This window comes from Neolamprologus multifasciatus, chromosome 17, assembly GCF_963576455.1.
Source record: "Neolamprologus multifasciatus chromosome 17, fNeoMul1.2, whole genome shotgun sequence".
In the NCBI taxonomy this organism is placed as follows: Eukaryota; Metazoa; Chordata; class Actinopteri; order Cichliformes; family Cichlidae; genus Neolamprologus; species Neolamprologus multifasciatus.
This window is the reverse complement of record NC_140455.1, coordinates 30,823,823-30,843,116: the sequence shown is the minus strand read 5'-3', so window position 1 is coordinate 30,843,116 and position 19,294 is coordinate 30,823,823. Positions and strand designations below refer to the sequence as shown.

General features: G+C 42.2%; 1 protein-coding gene across 1 annotated transcript; it reads right to left on the bottom strand.

Moving 5' to 3' along the window:
• Positions 1–147: 147 nt before the first annotated feature.
• On the bottom strand, positions 148–19,116 carry yaf2 (YY1 associated factor 2). Its single transcript, XM_085139048.1, has 4 exons — positions 18,413–19,116; positions 17,856–17,981; positions 3,932–4,087; positions 148–3,693 (listed from the first exon to the last, which is right to left on the bottom strand). The coding sequence occupies exons 1-4, from the start codon at positions 18,436–18,438 to the stop codon at positions 3,441–3,443; spliced, it is 561 nt and encodes a 186-aa protein (XP_084995174.1). The 5' UTR covers positions 18,439–19,116; the 3' UTR covers positions 148–3,440.
• Between the last annotated feature and the right edge of the window lie 178 nt (positions 19,117–19,294).

Sequence of the window (19,294 nt, the reverse complement as noted above, 5' to 3'; positions counted from 1 at the left end):
TCAAATTAAAAGTGTAGGACTACAATGCAAAATGAATGTGCTAGATAAACCTGCATCTATTGTGATGAAGACTGTAGGGTTATTGAGTGCTAAGGCAAGCCCCATCATGCATTTGCCTGCATGCAACAAAGTGACAAATGAGAGCTGTGTACACAAGAAAGCAGCTTTTTTGTGTGTTTGAATTTTGTAATTTTCTTACTCAGACATGTAATAAACAAGTTCACACATTTTAAAACAAATGAGCATGGCAACAAAAAAACAAAAAACTATATCAATAAGTGACACTAACACATTTAAAGTGTTCCATTGTTGCCACAAGGAGCAAATGTTCATCAGAGCAGCTCTCCCCGGGCTCACACGCCTAGTCCCAGCTAGAGTAGCGAACCTAAGAGGAGACACTCCCGACACACTGAAACAAATACTAACAAACTAAGAGACATAACCTTTCCCACAATATACCAAGACCTTAGTATCATCATGCCATGACAGTTCTCAGAATGCGCTCTAAAATAGTGAGTAAAAATCTCAACAATAACACTGGTATGATGGATAATACAACCACATCAAAACATTGTAGTACAATAGCTTAGAAATATCTATTTCATCTGTTTAATTATTCTACATGTTTTATAAGTTATTGTGTGTAGTTAGGTTGATCTATAGTTGTTCTGCTGGGAGTTTTGAATACTCTAAAGCTCTGCCTTTTTTTTCCTCTTTTCTTTTTTTTTTCTTCCTTTTTTGCTACGTCAGTTAAATAAAGTCCATCACACTGCAAGACATCACTCATACAGCTTGTAAAAGTGCAAGTCCACAACTCATTTTCCCCCATTGTACAAGCACAACGCTGCATCCAAAGGGTAGCTGCGGAGCAACATCAGCATCCTCCGGTTCTCCACTGGGATGCTGAACAGCACGTGAGTGAGCAAACTGCGCTTCCTGAGACTCGTATACATCTACTCGCGAGTGTCCGACTGCGGGGAAGAGCGTCGGGCTTAAGTGTGGAGGTGAAGGAGAAGCTGAAGCAGAGATCAACAGGCGAACACAGGTGTCACTTACAGCTTTACCATCTACTGTAATTAGCTGACAATGTCCCAGTGACACACAGGATCAACCTGGTTTGGAACAGATCTTAAAGAAAATAAAAGCACAGCAAATAAAAGCTTCAAACTGACGATGTGCATCTTGTAAGGCAGCATGCTGAGTGTACATCGGTCTGTGGGTTCGTGTGATCGGCGTGATCCAAAAAGAAGTCAGTGACTCGGGACAGGATTTGTTTACTTTATGTAGCCACGATGTGAAAAACAAAAACAAAAAAAACCAGCAAAGATTCACACCGACTTTAATCTGGAAGAAGCCTGCGTAATTCTACATGTTGCATTAAGTGATTTTTTAATAGCTAGAGGGCAAAAATATATCAACTCAATGAATCAGAGCACAGATTCTATTGATTTTAGCTCTGTCAGTAGTTTATTCATCTTGCAGATGTATACTAAGGAGCGAAGGCCTTTCCTTGGATTGGTAAATTTGAGCAACAAGAGTCCAATTTTTATTTGTCTCATAGCCCAGATATGGACTGCTGCTACCCATCACTGTGACAATGGGTGGTTGGTCTAGGCATCATTTATGTAAAGGTCATAAAAATACAAACATAAAAGCTATATGATGGTGCAGAACTGATAAATATCTGTAGTCAGTTTTCCACACGAAAGTCTAGCTCACAATTGAACATGAGGTTGCTGTCTGAGCAGAATACATGATGCCTGCTGACTTGTGGTGAACTGACCCAAAAAAAAAGGACCTGCACTGTTCTTACACTGGGGGCAATAATACGTTACGTGGATTTTGTACTAGGAAGCTGGCATTTAAAGGCTGCTTTATGTGCCATCAACCTTCCTGGGAACTGGCATTACTACGTAGAGGTTTGCAAGGTAACATAGATCAAAATTGGCAGCTGGGGTACATGTATGCTAAAATTACTTAGTAGTGTGTTTATATATAAAAAGATCACTTAATACAAGTTCAGGTTTGTGGTAGCTACTGCCTGAATTGAATGACACAAAGACCAGCTGATTGCATTTGAAAGTTAGGGAAGGGTGACCAATTAAAGGACAAAGAAAGCCATAATAAACTTGTTTTTATGATCACATACGTCTAGAACAGCTTCAGTGCACCTGGGCAGAATTCTCCAAGGTATTTGCTCCCTTGGTTATTTGAAAATGGTGATATCTCCTATATACATGTTCAGAAAATTTCAGGCATGGTGATTGTGAAGGTCACGGAATATGATTCTGATCATTTTCATAACAAATTAATTCAGTGCTCTACAATGGAGGCACTCGTGCCAGAAGAGTACGCTCCCATCAGAGAAATGGTTCATCACAAGATAAAGGTGACATCTTTGCACTTGTTTTCCCTGACCTTTTCTTCTAATCAGACAACTGCACCCAAACCATGTCAGCCAGATATAACAGAGCCAACACTGTCCTCGCTGTAAGCGTCAATGGGACAGATTCTATTCTATTCTATTGCTGACTGTGGCACAAACTTAAAGACATGATTTTCCTTCATACTGTGCCTTCCTGCCAGGGGATATAACAGACTTTCAGTAACCAATGGGCTTCGATCACTATGCAAAAACAACAAAAACAACAAAAAAACAACTAAAAGTGGCAGAGGGAGTGCCACCACTGTGCTGTGTTTAAAAAAGAAAATCATTACAGCAGAGGCAGTCTAACAGGGGAAGCTTAAGAGTATCAAGATCAGGTTAAAGATTCAGTGTGGGGACACTGATGTTCGGGTTTATAACAGGTAGGTAATGAGTTCAGGCAGAGGCAGAATATTCCACACGAGGAAAGAAAAAGTCCCTCTGCCATCCACTGATGTTGATGATGATTATGAAGATGAAAGCAAGGACAGGGGTCCACATTTCATAGGGAAAAAAGACAAATCATGGAGGTTAGGTGCACGTGGAGGAAAACCTAAAGCATGAGGATCCAGCACTCTATCCAAAACTTTGTGTCTCCTGTCAGTTCTGAAGAAGTTCCTCATCAGTCTGTGAGTAAATATTCCAGGAGCAAGCGTTTAGACAGTGTGCTGCTTACTTACAACTACACAAAAAATAATTCCAACTCACCAAGTAGACTACTAAAACCCTTCCAAGATTTAGCAAAAGTCGTATTGCTTTCTAAATGCACAATTCCACTGCTGTAGAAAATCCGCTAACTGATCAAACTCGCCAAATCTGATGTGTCCTTGCAACAAAAAAATTTCTAATAAAAACAAAAAATTTTAAAGGAAAAAAAAACAGGAGAAAAAGAAAAGTTTTATTCATTATCGTGCAGCTCTAATGTAGAGGCAGGATACTCCTCTAGTGACTTGTGGACTTGCAGATGAGACGTTGATGGAGGCGGGGTGGAGGGAAAGGTTTCAAGGAGGCTGACTCAGTGAGACTCTCCGTTGACCGAGCTCCCCTCTCCTCTGGGTGAGGAAGAGCGGGAAAGGCCCTTCTCTGTGTTTTCTGAGCTAGAGCCGTTCTGGCTGTGGTGGTCGGCCGATGACACGGAGCTGGAGGAAGTGGCCGAGGTGGCCGAGGGCTTGGCCTTCTCCTTAAAGTCCGTTATGATGACTGTCAGGTCCCCAACCGTCACCTCCAAGTGCTGGGCGCTGCTGCGATCAATGTTTTTTAGTCTTGGCCTGATGAGTGAGTGAAAAAGACCATTAAGCATACAAGGCTATTTTTAAAAATCCTGCATAAAGAGCGCCTTGCTGGTGCTGCTTTGAAATATACTCCTGGTGTCTCCCACTTCCCACTTCCTGAAATTCTTTATGAAACATAACAGCCTAACTCCAGCCTAAGTTTTTGCACTTTTCCATGTTTATTCATGAATCCCTCTAATATCTGACTCTGCCAACCTGGCATCAGCTCGCTTACCTCATCTTCTTGTGGCTGTTCTTCTTAAGCGGCGGCTCTCTGTCGCTCTTCTCCTTCTCGACTCTCTCCTTCTTTTCCTTTTTGGGCTGTGAGGGCAGCACAAACTGCTGCGTTACCTGCTGCTGAGAAACTAGCTGGGATACGGGACGTGGCTTCCTGATCCAGGAGGGAGGAGTGTTGAAAAGGGGAGAAGGGAGAAAGACAGAGAGGGAGAGACAAAGGGAGAGACGGAGAGCGGCAGATTAATGAGAGGGAAAAGCACAATGAACACATGGCTTTGTGCTAGCCTACCACTATAATCAAGAGCCAATGATCACTGCCAGTGCTGGTTAGGATGGTGCTGCTCAAGTGCTCTTAGCACTGGCAACACACGCTCAGTGCATTTAAAATAAAACCCAGAGTTCAGCCATCTGTGAGATGTGGAGTGTACCTGTGCAGGCTTGTTTTTAGCACTCACAAGACAAGATCAGTTGTGGTAAATACACAGGTGCAGTAGGAATTAGAAGTGTGCAAAACATACTGAATATAAAATATTTAGCAGATTAATCATCTGCAGAAATAATCGTTAGTTGCAGTGACATTGAAAAGTAACCCTAACTGACTACAACATGGTAAATGGTCTGTATTTGTATAGCGCTTTACTTAGTCCCTAAGGATCCACCCATTCACACACTGGTGATGGCAAGCTACATTGTAGCCACAGCTACAATGTAAAATCCTGCTTTGATATTAATGGGTGTGTTCGCCACACATTCTTTACTCAGGTAGGCGTCTGTAAGACAGAATGACACCATCCATGATCCCCCCGCTCTTATGTTGAACATGCAGTCATTGTTAACCAGTAATCGCTTTAAATGCTTTATGCACACTGCAGTGATGATACTTGTCTGTGCACGGCATTAGCTGCGACGATGTGAATACGCCCTCCATGTCTGCTCGAGTACAATTATGCTTTTCATTGTGGCCTTTCAAGAACTGGGCACCATTTTTTGGGACTTAAAATAGAATAACTTAACTGTAGTTTGTTCTCGATGCAAAGCAAGTGCCGAGTTGTTGATGTGAGGGGATGTTCCTGAGAAGAATGGATAATATACCTTCACACACAGGTTCCACAAATCGCTGAAGACAGAGCCAATATGATATTAAATGGTCCTCCTCACATTCATACCTCCATCTTTCATGAGGGTGTAATGTCTCAGAAATAATGTATTATGCAACTGGTTGGCTACAGGAGCATGCATTAGGACTGTGATCGTATTTCTGAGCAGGACTCTGTATGTGTGTGTATTTTGGAGCTTGCCAAGAGCCCTAGCCTGAGAGGGAAGTGTGCTGAAAAGGCCATCTGTTGGGGCGGTCTACACATCTAGTGCCTTTATTAATTGCATGCACACACAAATGAATTACACACAGTATGAATGCACGCATGTCCATATACTACATTGAATGTTGTATAGAAAACAAAAGCGATTCTAGAAGAAAACGTATGTTTGCTTTTATATACAGTGCAATCGTCAAAAACAGCATCCAGTGATGCACATTAAAGCATAGCATGTATAATTATATTTTTAACATTAAACCCTAAGCAGAACAATAGCTACAGATTGGTAACATGCGATATTTGTCGTAATGACTGATGCTGGCTTATTGGACTATATGATGAAGTGTGTTAGTGGTTGAGGTTTCATTTATTCAATCTTGCATAGGTTAATTGTTTAGACCAGGGGTCCCCAATCTCAGTCCACGAGGGCCGGTGTCCCTGCAGGTTTTAGATGTGTCCTTGATCCATCACAGCTGATTTAAATGGATAAATTACCTTCTCAACATGTCTTGAAGTTCTCCAGAAGCCTGGTAATGAGCTAATCATGTGATTCAGGTGTGTTGACCCAGGGTGAGATCTAAAACCTGCAGGGACACCGGCCCTCATGGACTGAGATTGGGGACCCCTGGTTTAGACAGTGTCACAAAGAGCTTAAAAAAAAGCTTCAGTTACTGTTTCATTTGAAGATATTTTGTTGTATCTATGAATGCTTCTGAAATAAAGTGGATTTGGTAGAATTTATCATGAGTCACAATGATTAGCTCCGGTGGCTGTGTCAGAGCCAGCACGTGATGTTGCCTGTAGTATTTCAGGGGTGACTTGTCAGTGCCGCTGCTCCCCTGCATTGCTGTGGGACGTTTCATCACCTTCACACCATTCACCTACAGGCTCCAGGGGGTATTTACTTATTGCTCTCGAGAAACTTGAGCGATCGTGGCTCAAGAGTTGGGAGTTCGCCTTGTAATCGGAAGGTTGCCGGTTCGGACAGTCTCGGTCGTTGTGTCCTTGGGCAAGACACTTCACCTACCGCCTACTGGTGTTGGCCAGAAAGGCCACTGGTGTTGGCCAGATGGCGCGATATGGCAGCCTCGCTTCTGTCAGTCTGCCCCAGGGCAGCTGTGGCTACAACTGTAGCTTCACCAGTGTGTGAATGGGTGGATGACTGGGTGTGTAAAGCGCTTTGGGGTCCCTAGGGGGGACTAGTAAAAGCGCTATACAAATACAGGCCATTTACAGGCCTCTCCAATTCTATATGTCACATATTTGTGGTTAGTAGCACTGGAAAATTGAAAATGCTAATTACCTTATGGTATTTTTCTCATGTGGACTAACCTGTGCCTTATTACATTTAAGATGTGCTGCAATTACAAAATATTAGCTTCATGAAATTAAATAAAAAAAAAAAAAAAGAATTCCATTAGAACTTCTAATACAACTTTACGGTGTCTTTCAAGTGTATGACACCTGATCCCAGATTAGTCTGTCCACTGTGACTTGTTGTGCAGAAAATAGTTGCACATTTTTTCCAAAGTGAGCCCTGGTGGCCCATTTAGCCTCAGTTAAAGGTTTTTCTACCTCAAATTCCACAAGGATATACATACACAGAAGCTCCTGTCTTTTTCTGAGGGCAAAGATGTTGTTGAGCAATTCTGGGATGACCTAAATTGGGGCCAAGCTTCAAAGACTCTCTCCCACAGACATTTTTTTTTAAACTTAGCTTTCACTGCCTTCACATAACTTGCAGTGATGCTAGCAAGTCTAAAGTAAAATGCAAATGGTTCTCTTGGCCTACATAACTGCCTAATAGGGAGGAGATGTAGAGATTCTCTAATATGTCTGTCTTGTCAGCAAGATGCTGCAGAAGTGCTGACTCCTTTTTAAATAAAGACAAAGGCCTCTCAGAGTCCTCTGTTCCTAGTTCGAGTAATTTGCTGCTCTCCTTGACATCTTTTTGTTTAATAGTCCTACAGCAACTAAACATTTGGTGGTCTAAATGTATACACATACACACAAAACAGCTACGGCCACAAAAGGATCAGCTGTCCCGCCCTCAGGACAAACGTTATCAGCTTCCAAAACTAAAAACTCATCTGGCTGCGTCATTCATAACATCCTTAGGCTTTTGTTTGATGAATTTAGTTTAGAATGTCATTGTGAACTTTGTGAGATTTACTGTATGCAAGTAATTAATTCCTCCTCTCATTAATGCAGTGAGTGACTGATGGTTTTGCTTGAAATGTAATCTCCCCTCAGCCTAAAATGTTTTAGATTGAAAGCCTGGATGTGCCAGAGAGCAAGTGAGGCCACGTCTAAACACACACAGCCAACCTCCCTCCATGTATTACAGTGGAGTTGATTCTCACTAATAGAACCAGCTCAATAACCAGGAGGTGAAAGAGGAGATGGACAACCCAATATTATGGTGAGGCAAAGCGGCAGGTCTAAACAGAGCTGCCTCTGTTAACCCAATCAAATGGTGTTTATCTCTGCACTTAGGCCCTCACTGCTAGCCTCCCTTTGGGCACCGAGTGTGTGTTTGTGTATGTGTGTGTGTATTGATTCCAAAATAATTTCTGTCCCGAACGTAACGGTCTATTCTTTCAGACATTAATACTGCGTGTTGGAACCTCTGTTCCTGTCGATATCTGCTTCACTCATTCTGCTACAGCTAATGGAGTCCCACAACGGGAAATTAGGACATTACAGGGGGAGGCTTAGACATAGCAAATTGTATTTCCTTCAAAGAGGAGAGTACAGCAAACACACACAGCCTTGGTTTCAATTCACAGAACGTGATCAGCCAGTTTATTGTTACATTTATTATCTTTGCCTTCACTTGTTCTTTTTCACAGGTTCTTCTTCTGCAATGTTTTATTTGTAGAACATGAGTGCAACACTATGTTAAACAAATGACCAATAGGGGATCAACTTGAACTAATACTATTAATAATAACTAATAATAATATTTTATACTCAGATAAGCAATGATTAAAAACAGTTCCAAACCTAATTTGTTCCTACTTTACTGGTTGGTACTATTAGCATGTATGTGGGATTCACAATTAAAATTTATAGACATAGCCTTCTAACCTAGCTTTCTAAGGCCTCAGTCATCCTGTCCTATAGTTGGCTAGAGTCAGCAACCCCCTGGCAAGTGCTGGTTGCTAAGGAAAATGTGTATTCCACAACTAGTTAGCGAGTGGCTGCTGACTGACACTGGGTGAAAACAGATTACTGTGGCATGCAAACACTGAAACCTGAAAAAGCGCATCACAAAACAGAAATGTGTAACATTAATTTGCCTTCGAAGAATAACTTGGTTATTACTATTGCAACCAACATGTTTCAAAAGGCACACGTTTTCCCTTAAAGGTTCCCGTTTCCAGTTTGCATTGCACTTTTTACACTTTACTTGGTAAGTAGTTGGCAAGTGTTTGCAGACAAGTCGGCATCTTCGATACAAACTATGGAAAACCGTGGCAACCTGCTAACAACCGAAGCAATCACAACGAGGTCTTTCTAACCAATTTCAAAATCTAAAGAAACCACTTGCCAAACGGTCCCATAATACACACTTTTCTCTAGTGATCGTTTCCAGGGAGGTCACTGACTGGTTTCCAACCCTGTGTGACTGGAGCTTTAGTAATCGATTTAACACTGGCTAGGAGCAATGTCCAACAACACTCACAAGTAGTCCAGGAATACACATTTTCCCCCTCAGGACTGGTGACTGACAGATGGTTCCTAAGCGGTCTCTAGGTCTGTGTGACTAAGGCCTTATTCAATCACAGCCAGGAAAGTCTGAAACTTCAAGAAGCCAAGTTTCCTTGAGAAAGACTTTGAATCTTCCAGTTAACAAAATCATTCTTTTGACAGCCAAGAAGGCTAGTCCTGCCATCTTTATGTCCTTTTTTGGTGTAACTGTGCAGCCTTTACTAACACTAACACAATAACAACAACAGGACAAAAGAGAGAGAGATGTATAGTCATCCATTCTGTAAGTCGATAAAACATTTCTGGGCAAAAGGACTTGACTTCACGGCGATGTCACAGCACACAATCCACAACCATGCCAGCACAGATCTGAAAAGTTTTTTTTATGTAAGGGTAACACAAGTTCTAACTTTTTCAACTCATTAAGGTGTTTTTTTTTTTAAAAAAAAGAAAGAAATATCTGCAGATGAATGTACTGTATTGTAGTTTATGTTGTTGTGTTTCTTGTTGATACAGCTGTTCTTTTTCTTTTTTGGCCTCTCTTGTGTGAAACAAAATAAACACAATCCTCGCTCTCAATCTCACAACCTTAAAGTTTAATCGTGAACTGAAGGCAAATTTAGTTTATTCTGCAGAATCAGAGCTGGAAAAAAATGTTGCCACTGATCCCTTACGCTTACTTCAGTGACAAGGGAACTCTAGCTGACCCTTTTCCAAATATGCCGCGCGCACACACACACACACACACACACATATATACACACACACCGTGTTCACACTCCTCTACCCTCTCACTTTTTTTCCTCCCTCCTCCTGATGCACTCGGTGACCTCCCACTCGTTCACTGCTGCCCTGGGCTTAATAAAATATCACACAAGGATTCAAAAATGGGAGAAAAACTCTGATGTCAGCAAGTCATAAGCTGGCATAATTTTTTCTAATTAACTCCTATTTTCTGCCACAATGGACAACTGGGTTATCACCAGTACTGCTGAAACAACATGGATAGTGTTTAAGAGCACTAATCCTTTAACACATCTTAGCAGAACAAAGGCAACGATTGGTATTAAACTCCTTCACACCGAATCACCTTTAACAGTTTTGAATAACTACTCGTTTCTTGTTTGCTGGAACTCAAACTGTATATGGCCCCAGGTGGTTTCATGTGATTAAATGTGACCTCAGTGGAATGCACGTCATACCACAGAGTTGCTACACTGAGAGAACAATGAAACTGCAACATTTCATAAGCAGGGCTGTGCCGTATCATGCCATCTGCAATAATACCAATATAAATTTTTTATGCGATATAAAATAATATCACAATATCATTGCTATAGCAACATGCCTTTACGTTCCCAACACACAACAGTGAGAGAAACCCAGACATGTCTGAGAGGAAGAGTGGTGTGTCAACCTCTGATGGTGATTTAGTAACTAATAGGGTTGCCACAAACGATTATTTTGATAGTCGATTAGGCGGCGATTATTTTTGCGATTAGTTGACTAATCAGATCATGCATCCATTTAACGTAAAACATACAGCTTATTGCACCAGCATGCATCTGCTCTTATATAACAATCATTAGCTTACAGCTTTAAGTGTTTAAGGTATGTGCTAACTAAAAATAAAGACAAGATGATAGTTTATTCAATTTTAATGAAATTTGCAGATTGTTTTGGTGGAGTTTAATTAACTCAGCCGTCTGCTCCTTGCTATCTAAAATATAACAGGACACCGGAGTATATTCTCGAGCATCTCACACTTCTGATAATCAGTTGTCTGCTTGACGTTTATTCAGCTGTGTAAAAACTATAACTTTAATCTCAGCCAAACCGATTTACTCAGGAACAAATAAAATACTAAAAAAAAAAAAGCCAAACTATAACATTTTTAAGTTATCTAAGTAACTTATATATCATGTTTAACCTGAGTAGCGAAAGACGGCGGTGGGTTTGAAAATAATGTGCCGGGAGTCTGGTGTTCTCACCGGCTCTAGTGAGCCTTGCCCCCGGCTAACTATCGAGCTGGTGGGTAACAGACGCCTCCAAAAACATCGGAGCGCTTTTGAAAATATGTGGTGTCTTGATAAACTGAGCAGATATTTGAAGTTTACACAGTTACATTCTCACCTGAAAATATGTAAAACGTTTATTTTGTGACCCAGAAAGAGTAATAAGAGTAATATTAAAGCTAACTAGCTGCCGCCATTGTTGGAAACTGAGCAGGGCCACGATGGGCCGCGCTATGAATTCTGGGACACAGTTTCTTCTTCTTTGGTGTTTAACGGCAACTGGCATCCTTGTACATGCAGTGCTGCCATCTTCTGTTTCAGTCCGTTATTACACTCTTAACTCCTACTACTTATTCCTGCGTCTTTTGGGATCTTACAAAGCTTCAAACGACGCGTCGACTATCAAATTAGTCGTCGACGATTTTGATAGTCGACGTAATCGTGACTAGTCGACTAATCGTGGCAGCCCTAGTAACTAAGAGTGATACTTTAACAACCTCCAACAAAGCACAAGACTTTGTAAATCTATACAGAAAAAATGTTCTTGTTTTGCCACTTGAGACGACCTGAGGCTTCGTAGCCTGGTTGTGTAGTTCAACCAGGCTACGAAGGAGGAAATACTAGCAGCTGGTGATGTGCGACCCAAAAGTAAGCAAATGACTCAACCAAGCATCACTAACTGCATTCACTATCAGCACTCCATATGACAGGAAGAGCAAACGGTAGATGGAAATTATTAATGTGGTTACATGGTATATGGCAAAGCAGGGCTTTAAGCAGCTGGTTAAAAAGCTGGTTAAAAAGCTCATATAATAATAGCACTCTTCTGTCGGTGCTGTGCTTTTGGAAACCGAATTTCCCAGAGGAACCCACCTGAGGGATTAATAAAGTTTTATCTTATCTTAATATTAGCAATCTCCTTACAAGTTACAAGGTTAAGCTACTTTGTTATTACTTGTATGCTTACATTTGGTATGCTGTGGCAGTTGATATAATGCCGTGCTTTTGCACTATAATTCTCCTGGGATGTTGTTTCAGAATTTCAAATTAGGAAGTCTATCATCAATAACAGCAGCTCACTGCAAAACAGCTTCATTTTGGTTGCACTAATAAATGCTGCTGCCTGCAAGTATTGATAAAATGTTCAGAATATTTTTTTTTCTATAGCGTTGAAAATGTTGTTATTGCAAGTTATCTTGAAATATAACCCTACTCAACCCAACGGTTGGCGGATATGGAGTAAACAATTATTTCACTTGTAGATTAATCTGTGGATTCTTTTTGATTAACAGTGCCGGAAAGTACAGCAATGGTGAAAAATGTTTGCAAAAAATATTATAATATTCTTTAAATCTCTGACAAGTCCAAAAATATTTTTTCATTATATAAATAAAGAAACACGATCAAGGGAACTGCCGAGGCCCTAAACTAAAAACTTGCTTCCAGCTTTGTGGCGATGTATTTTAAGTTATTACTAGTATCGTTTCGGGAACTTATGCGTTCCAAAAATATCACTGTCGACTATCGATCTAAATCCTATCAGAGACCAGTATCCTAAATATCAATTGGAAGTGGAAGTGTCAAACACTCAGTGGTTCGGGCTATTTGTATTATCCCATACAACATAAGCTAGGGATGTGTGCGACTATACAACCAAGCAACCAAAGCGATGTATAACCAGAATGCAAAAAAACCAAGAAAAGTCCTGTGCATTTCAGAAAATTTTGAAACGTGATTTGATTAATGACGAACATGACTAATAACTGTTTCATATAACTCTTAAAATACACATGCAATATTTGTTAGGCCAATGTTAGCTTTATCCATTTCAAGCACTCAGTTTTAAATGTTTTGCGAAGGGTTTCTGTATGTTAGACGACTTGACCAGTTTAATTTTTTTCTCTCATTTAAATGACTGGTAAATTAATCACCAGGTACATAACTAGTATATGCAAACCATCAGCAGAGCACATGTGCCATCACTTTTTTAGTGGCTATGCAGTGCATGTTCAGCCTATGGCAGAGTGAGTCACAAGCAAAACAAGGCGTCGAGCTTGTGTTTCAGGATTGTGCTCTATATAGATTTTTTCTGTTAAAATATTGAACTTCTAATGAGTGGCTCCCAAAGCACAGTACAGAATTCTGCAGATGTTTGGACTGCGTGCTGTCATTTATTGGGTACACAATGTGATGAGCAAACAGCCATCAGGACAGCTGATGGACTGCAAATAAGCATCAGAGCGTGCTCCTATAAACAACTTTCATCTCGCTGTTCTGTGATGATTGTGAGATCATTGTCATATAGCTTATTTTATGCCCTGTTGAACACTCAATCCAGGTGTAGGTGTGTGTCTGTGTGTTTGTTTCAGATTTTCTATCAGCAGGTTGTATGCTGCTCCTGGGAGCTCCTCCAAACCCGATGATTAACGTCTTTCCCTGCCAGTACATGCTACCACTGTGTGTGTGTTCGTGTGTGTGGAACAGAGAGGGAGACAGATGGCCCTCCACGTCCTGTGGTTTATGACACCTTCTCCAGCCTGCTAGCCACACTACGCTACATTGTCCTCTCACACAAATGCCTGCCTGCACAAACACACAGACCAGTATGTCATGCATCAGTGTCATCGCAGTAATTACAGGCTTATCACATAGCCATAATCTTGAGCCACAGTGACGTGATAACAGCCAGCTTCATTGTCCGTGGTGTGCACTCGGTGTTTGTATGCTATGTAAGCACTAATACCAGTAACCCACACAGCTGAGCCAACTGTGTCACTTATTAGAGGAAGTAATCATTCAAATGGGATTACAAGACATTGATTGTTGCTATATAGTGTTTCATACGCCAAGTTAAAAATTCAATTTACAGCCAGTCATCATACTTGTATGAATACCAGCTCAAAGCTGTGCTCATCTGTTGATGCCTGTTCTAATGATCTCATCTGACTTAGTCACTTGTGATCCGATGGCTATTCTGAACTCAAAGGATGCACACAACCGAAAATACCTGGATGCATTTCATAACATTTTCCTGGGATGACTCAGTGTTACGGATCAAAGGAAAACAATGAAAACAAACCCTGAAACCATTTTATTCTTAGCACTTAACTGCAATGGAAACACATGACTCGAGTGTGTTGCTCTTTGCTAGTTACACAGTTTGTCTGTTTATACAGAGAAATGCAATATAGCAAAATGGGTTGTCCTCACTGTTTGTCTATAAAGTCTGTAAAAAAGCCATATTGTATGTATACTTAAAACTAGTCATATCGAGAGCTGGATTTTCACAGTGAGTGAATCAGCCACATTCGAGCCAAATGCACATTTTGAGCTCAGTGTTTAGTAATGTGGACTGCACATAAACTGTGTGTGAGAGCTTTTGTGGGGGGGTTTGATAAAACAACATCTAAAAACACACGCACACAAAAAAGAAAAACCACAGTCAAATGCTGACAAGTTCCCAACCAGCCAGAATGGTTTGCACTTGTTTAGGTGGAGCTGGCAAAACCCTGCACATCAGTCATTCTGTCACCGACAGACGCCCCAGGTTAAGTTCAACTCCTGGGGAGACACAACGCCAGTCGCCAAGAGAAGGAGGAGATAAGCGCAGGGAGAGGGTGAACACAAACAGGAGCTAACTAATAAAAAGCATGATCGAAGTGGCTGTCATAAATAGAGAAATATGCAGAAATATAATGCTGCCAAACAGGCTCCTGAACATGGAGCATTTCCCCAGCAGCTCTGATTTGTTGGAGCTCTGCTCATTGAACAGATGCAGGTGTGGATGTGAGGGAAGGTCACACACTGCTCTATTACACCCAGCTGAAATTGGCTAAGGACGATGTTTCGGTTAAACAGCTGTCTTTCAGCACCGCTTCACATGACATTTTAAGACTTTTTTTTCCCCAAACAGCAGCAAGGAAAATTACAGCTGAAACAAATCTTAGCTTTCACTGCATTCCTCAAGGATGTCTGTCATCCTTGAGGATGACAATGTGAGGATGACTCACATTGTGTCTGTCATGACTTGTCCCACAGGACAAGTCATGACAGACACAATGTGAGACCCTAAAATGCCTTGCTCAGGGACCATGCAGGAATCAAATCTGTGATCTTGTACTACATTATCAAACAGTCTATTTTCTACTAATTCTGTGCCAAACCTGGTGCTTTCTTTGAGAGTCAATACACAGTATTACTTGCAGAAGTTGGGTTATATCTGCCAAACATTGGTAAATTTGTTACAGCAGCCCCTCCCACAAGCACTGACAACTTTGGGAGAAGCAATTTTGTGGTGCTGTGATTCTCAATTGGGCAATGGCACTGCATAGGTGAAAAAAGGGTGTAAGACACTTCGATCGATCAGTCTTGTTTTCAAAGTGTGGGACTCAGTCAAAAGAGTTTTGGGAAGATAAAATGGTTCTCTGAAGTACAGAAATGAGATTGCATGATACGTTGTGATCCCAAAGCTCTCCAAGTCTGCCCTAATTAAACGTTGTAAGCTCGCAGCTTGTCGTAAAGAGCAACACACTGTATTTTTCCACATTAATCAGCGCAAATGACTCCATCATGTTTTGAGCGAGCGTGCACTTTCTCTTGTGCTTTACAAAAACGCGGGCCCTACTTTTTGTTCCTCCAAATTTCACTTCCTCGCAGTACGGGTTTCTGAGCTGCCGATAGAATTAAAAGAACGTCAGCCAGTTCCCACTTTGTCAAAGTGTCTCGCTCTTCCATTTACTCGACCTCGAGACCAATAAGCGATAAGCGAGACCAATTCTGCTGATGTATCCCTGTCTGCAGTCTCAAACTCACAGCTTCGACAACGTGCTTTCAATCAGCCCCGCTGGCTTTGGGCCCCTGCAGTAGATCATCTCTCCACATCACAGGGATTGAGGCGGCAAGATCTGCTAAAGCTTGCCTTCATAAAACATTTATTTTACCTCTTGACGGCAACACGCAAACACTCCTCAGCCTAAATTATTTCCACCTCGCCCTAAAACGTTCTCTTTTTGTACCAGTCACTGCCTCGACTCCTTGCCAAAAACCACACAGATCCAGTTGAGCAAAGTGCCATTTTATGTGTTAGGTTACTGCCCGGCTGATTTAAGCCATCCCCACAGAACTCACATTGGCTGTGTCCTTCAGGCTGCAGGACACTTCCTCTAACCACTGGACACTCCACGCCTCTGCTGAGCATTAATTCATTTACTCCACAGCAATAGCTCAGTCATGCTTGTTTAGCAACCAGCAAGGGAATGTGCTGTGCCCCGCATTCATATTCTGCGTGTTGTTTGCCCTTTAGCACCTTGGGTTTGCTCGCCGAGAAATCCACTTGTCTGTTGTGTTTGGTCATTAACAGCTGCGACCACCTGTGTGGCCATTTTGCTGCAGCATTAGCCCATGTTTGGCTCACATGCACGTGTGTGGCGGGTACATGACCGCACTAATGCTACTACAACATTTGCGTAGCACTGCAGTTGGGAAGACAGAAGGTTATTAACATTAAATAAGACCTTCTCACGGACATTTTCTAAATTTGTCGCCTGGGTATCAGGGGTGCAAGGGAGGAATTCTCGCTCTTGTGTCCTTGCCAACTTTGGAAAAAAAATAAAAGTCCAGATGGGGAAGACAAAGGACGCTTTTGGTGACATGAGGAATCAGACAGGTTCTTGGCAAAGCTGCAAACACACCAATCTCAATGGAGTGTCCTCTAAACAATCAACTCTCAGTAGCAATAAGCTGGACCCAATGATAACAGCATGTCTGCTCCTCATTCCCTCTGTGAGCAGCAGCTCTGCACTTTGACTGCATGTTTATGGGTGTGCATTTGCGAACAAATATGTATGCGGTCATGAGTACAATTTGCATGTTGAGTGCATCTGTACTCAGCGTGTGTGTGTGTGTGTCTCTGATGACAGCAGGCTGATTAAGCTGTTGCATAGTAATGAGCTATGGCTGTCTGTCTGGCAGCTGCTCTGACAACCTCTTTTCACAACTAGCACTCCCACACACACACACAGAAAAAGACAGAGAAATAAACGCGGGCATTTCAGTAACACACAGAAGAAACACTCTCATGAAAAGGCATCAAAGCTGACAAGAGCACGGAAGCATTGTTGTTTATGTTGTAGTTTAATCACTGGGAAAGTCACGCTAATGCAGGAGAGGATAATTATGATGCATTAAAGAGAGGGAGATCATGTAACAATGCACAGCTTCCCTATAGCCACAGCTAAACAGCTACACTTCCTCTCCTTCACTCTTTGTTGTGTTTTCCTCCTGATAATGAGTGTCACTGAGGAATAACAGCCATTTCCTGCTTCAAATCACTGATGTCAGGGGGAAGTAGCAGCCACAGGCACAGAGGGGAGCTGTGTGTGTGTGCGTGCGTGCACCTTCGTGCTGTGCATTTGTACGCTTGAGTACCTGTGTGCGAGGTCATGTGAATGCCTATAAGAGGTCTCTTACAAATATCTGCAGGGCAGTGAAATGGATGTGTGTGCTTAAGGAGCAAGCCATCCCTCTTCCCTCAGTTCACTGAGGTCAGTGTCAGCTGGCAGGAACATGGAGACTAATGCACTGCTTAGAGGAGACGTGAAAGGGTGCAATTAGTAAATAAACATACTGACTTTACGGATCTTCCTTTCACAGAAAACACACCAAATTGAATAACACAAAAAAGAGGAAAAAAGAGGCCACTTTTTGTTTGTTTATGTTTACTCTAAATTGTGTAGGAAGGGTTCAAAATCCACACAATTGTCAGTTAACATGGCCAGCCCCTCCATTCCCAAAGGACCCTACACCACCCCACCCCTCACACCCCCGCGGGGCCCCACTAATGTAAAACACACCAAAGGTAATGTATATCCATCCTTACCTTGTTGATGTCCCCTTCCTGACATCACACATCATGCACTTAAAAGCCTCTGCCGTGTTCTTGTACGTGCACACGCTGCAGTCCCAGAACCCCTCGTCGGAGGAGGGCTTCGGTTGACGCTTCGGCCTTTTAAGACAATAAATTTAGGAGAAAAAAAAGGAGGAAAAAAAGAGGAGAAAAAAACGAAAAGAAAAGATGGGAGAGGAAAGGATCGAGAGGAGACAAGAGTGAGTTCGGGCACCACTCATCCGCGAAGGCTATCGATAGCAAACATCAGTGTAAGCCTGTAGGATTTAGGAAATCATCTGCAAAGCGCGCTATGATCCGACACTGTAATTGGCGATGAGGTTTTAACACCCGCGCGCGCGCGCGCACATACACACACAGCCCGCACGCGCACATACACACAAGCAGCGAGTGAGGCAATGAGAGAGAGAGAGGGAGGGAGAAGGGGAGGGGGGCCGTAAAGAAAACCCATTTTTTCCCCCGTGCGCTTGCTGATGTCCGTTCCCCTCCCCTAGCCCTGAATATCCAGCACGCACTAATTCGCTCGTTACCTTGTCGGACTCCTCTTGTCGCCCATGCCAGACCGGGGTTTATCTGGAGGTGCTGAGACGACCAGGAGCCTTGTTATTTCAATTTTTTTTAGCCGAGAAGCGATGCGCTTGTGCCGCTCGGCTTCCAGCTGTCGTGGAAACTCCGCTTGGGAAATGCTCACGTGACGGGCTGTGACCAATCACAGGCTGGGTTACTTCCCGTGGCTTGACATTCCTCTTGATGAATCAATGCCGCCTTCACGTTCCCTGCGTAAGCTCCCCCTTCTGTCGATTTAGTGCTAAATAATGATTCCATTTTGCTTTTCTATGACAGTAATGACTAAAAACCATACAAGTCTCCGCCTAAATCCATTATACAATATTTCACGTGCAGTCTTTCCCTCTAATGAAATGCTCTAACAGATTCACATTTTAGTAATTAAACCACACCTCCAATAAAAATGTTTCAAAAAGCACCCTATGTGCCCTTCATGACGCCATAATTTCCACATGTTTTTCAATTTTGCCCGCTCTAAATTACGACACTTTCCGACAGCACCTAAATGCAACAAATCCCACTAATGTTCTGCGTCTGTAGCAATGCTGGATACCCCTCAAATAAGACTGTGCCGCGAATCCTTTCATATCCCTGCATCTTCGCGCAGACGGCATTAATGCCAAACCAGTTTGCCGCAGACGCATCAAACATGGGGGAAATCCCTCTTTGTATTTGCGTGCTGACGCAAGCAGGCATCAAAAAGATATTTCCACCAAGCGCCGCACCAGCGAGCGGTTCCAACATCTTTTTATATTCAAGGTATTTTATTGCAGCGGAAACCCACTCGGAGCATTTTATTTCCTACATTTACATATGCAACGTGTGGGTCACTGCAAGTGGTTTCC

What these genes read in the sequence shown, in the direction of transcription:
- yaf2 (XM_085139048.1), bottom strand. Translation starts at nt 18,438, where the DNA reads ATGGGCGACAAGAGGAGTCCGACAAG. An exon ending in AGGAAGGGGACATCAACAAG is followed by an intron (nt 4,088 to 17,855) that starts GTAAGGATGGAT and finishes CTCCTGGATCAG; the next exon opens with GAAGCCACGTCCCGTATCCC. An exon ending in AACAGCCACAAGAAGATGAG is followed by an intron (nt 3,694 to 3,931) that starts GTAAGCGAGCTG and finishes CTCACTCATCAG; the next exon opens with GCCAAGACTAAAAAACATTG.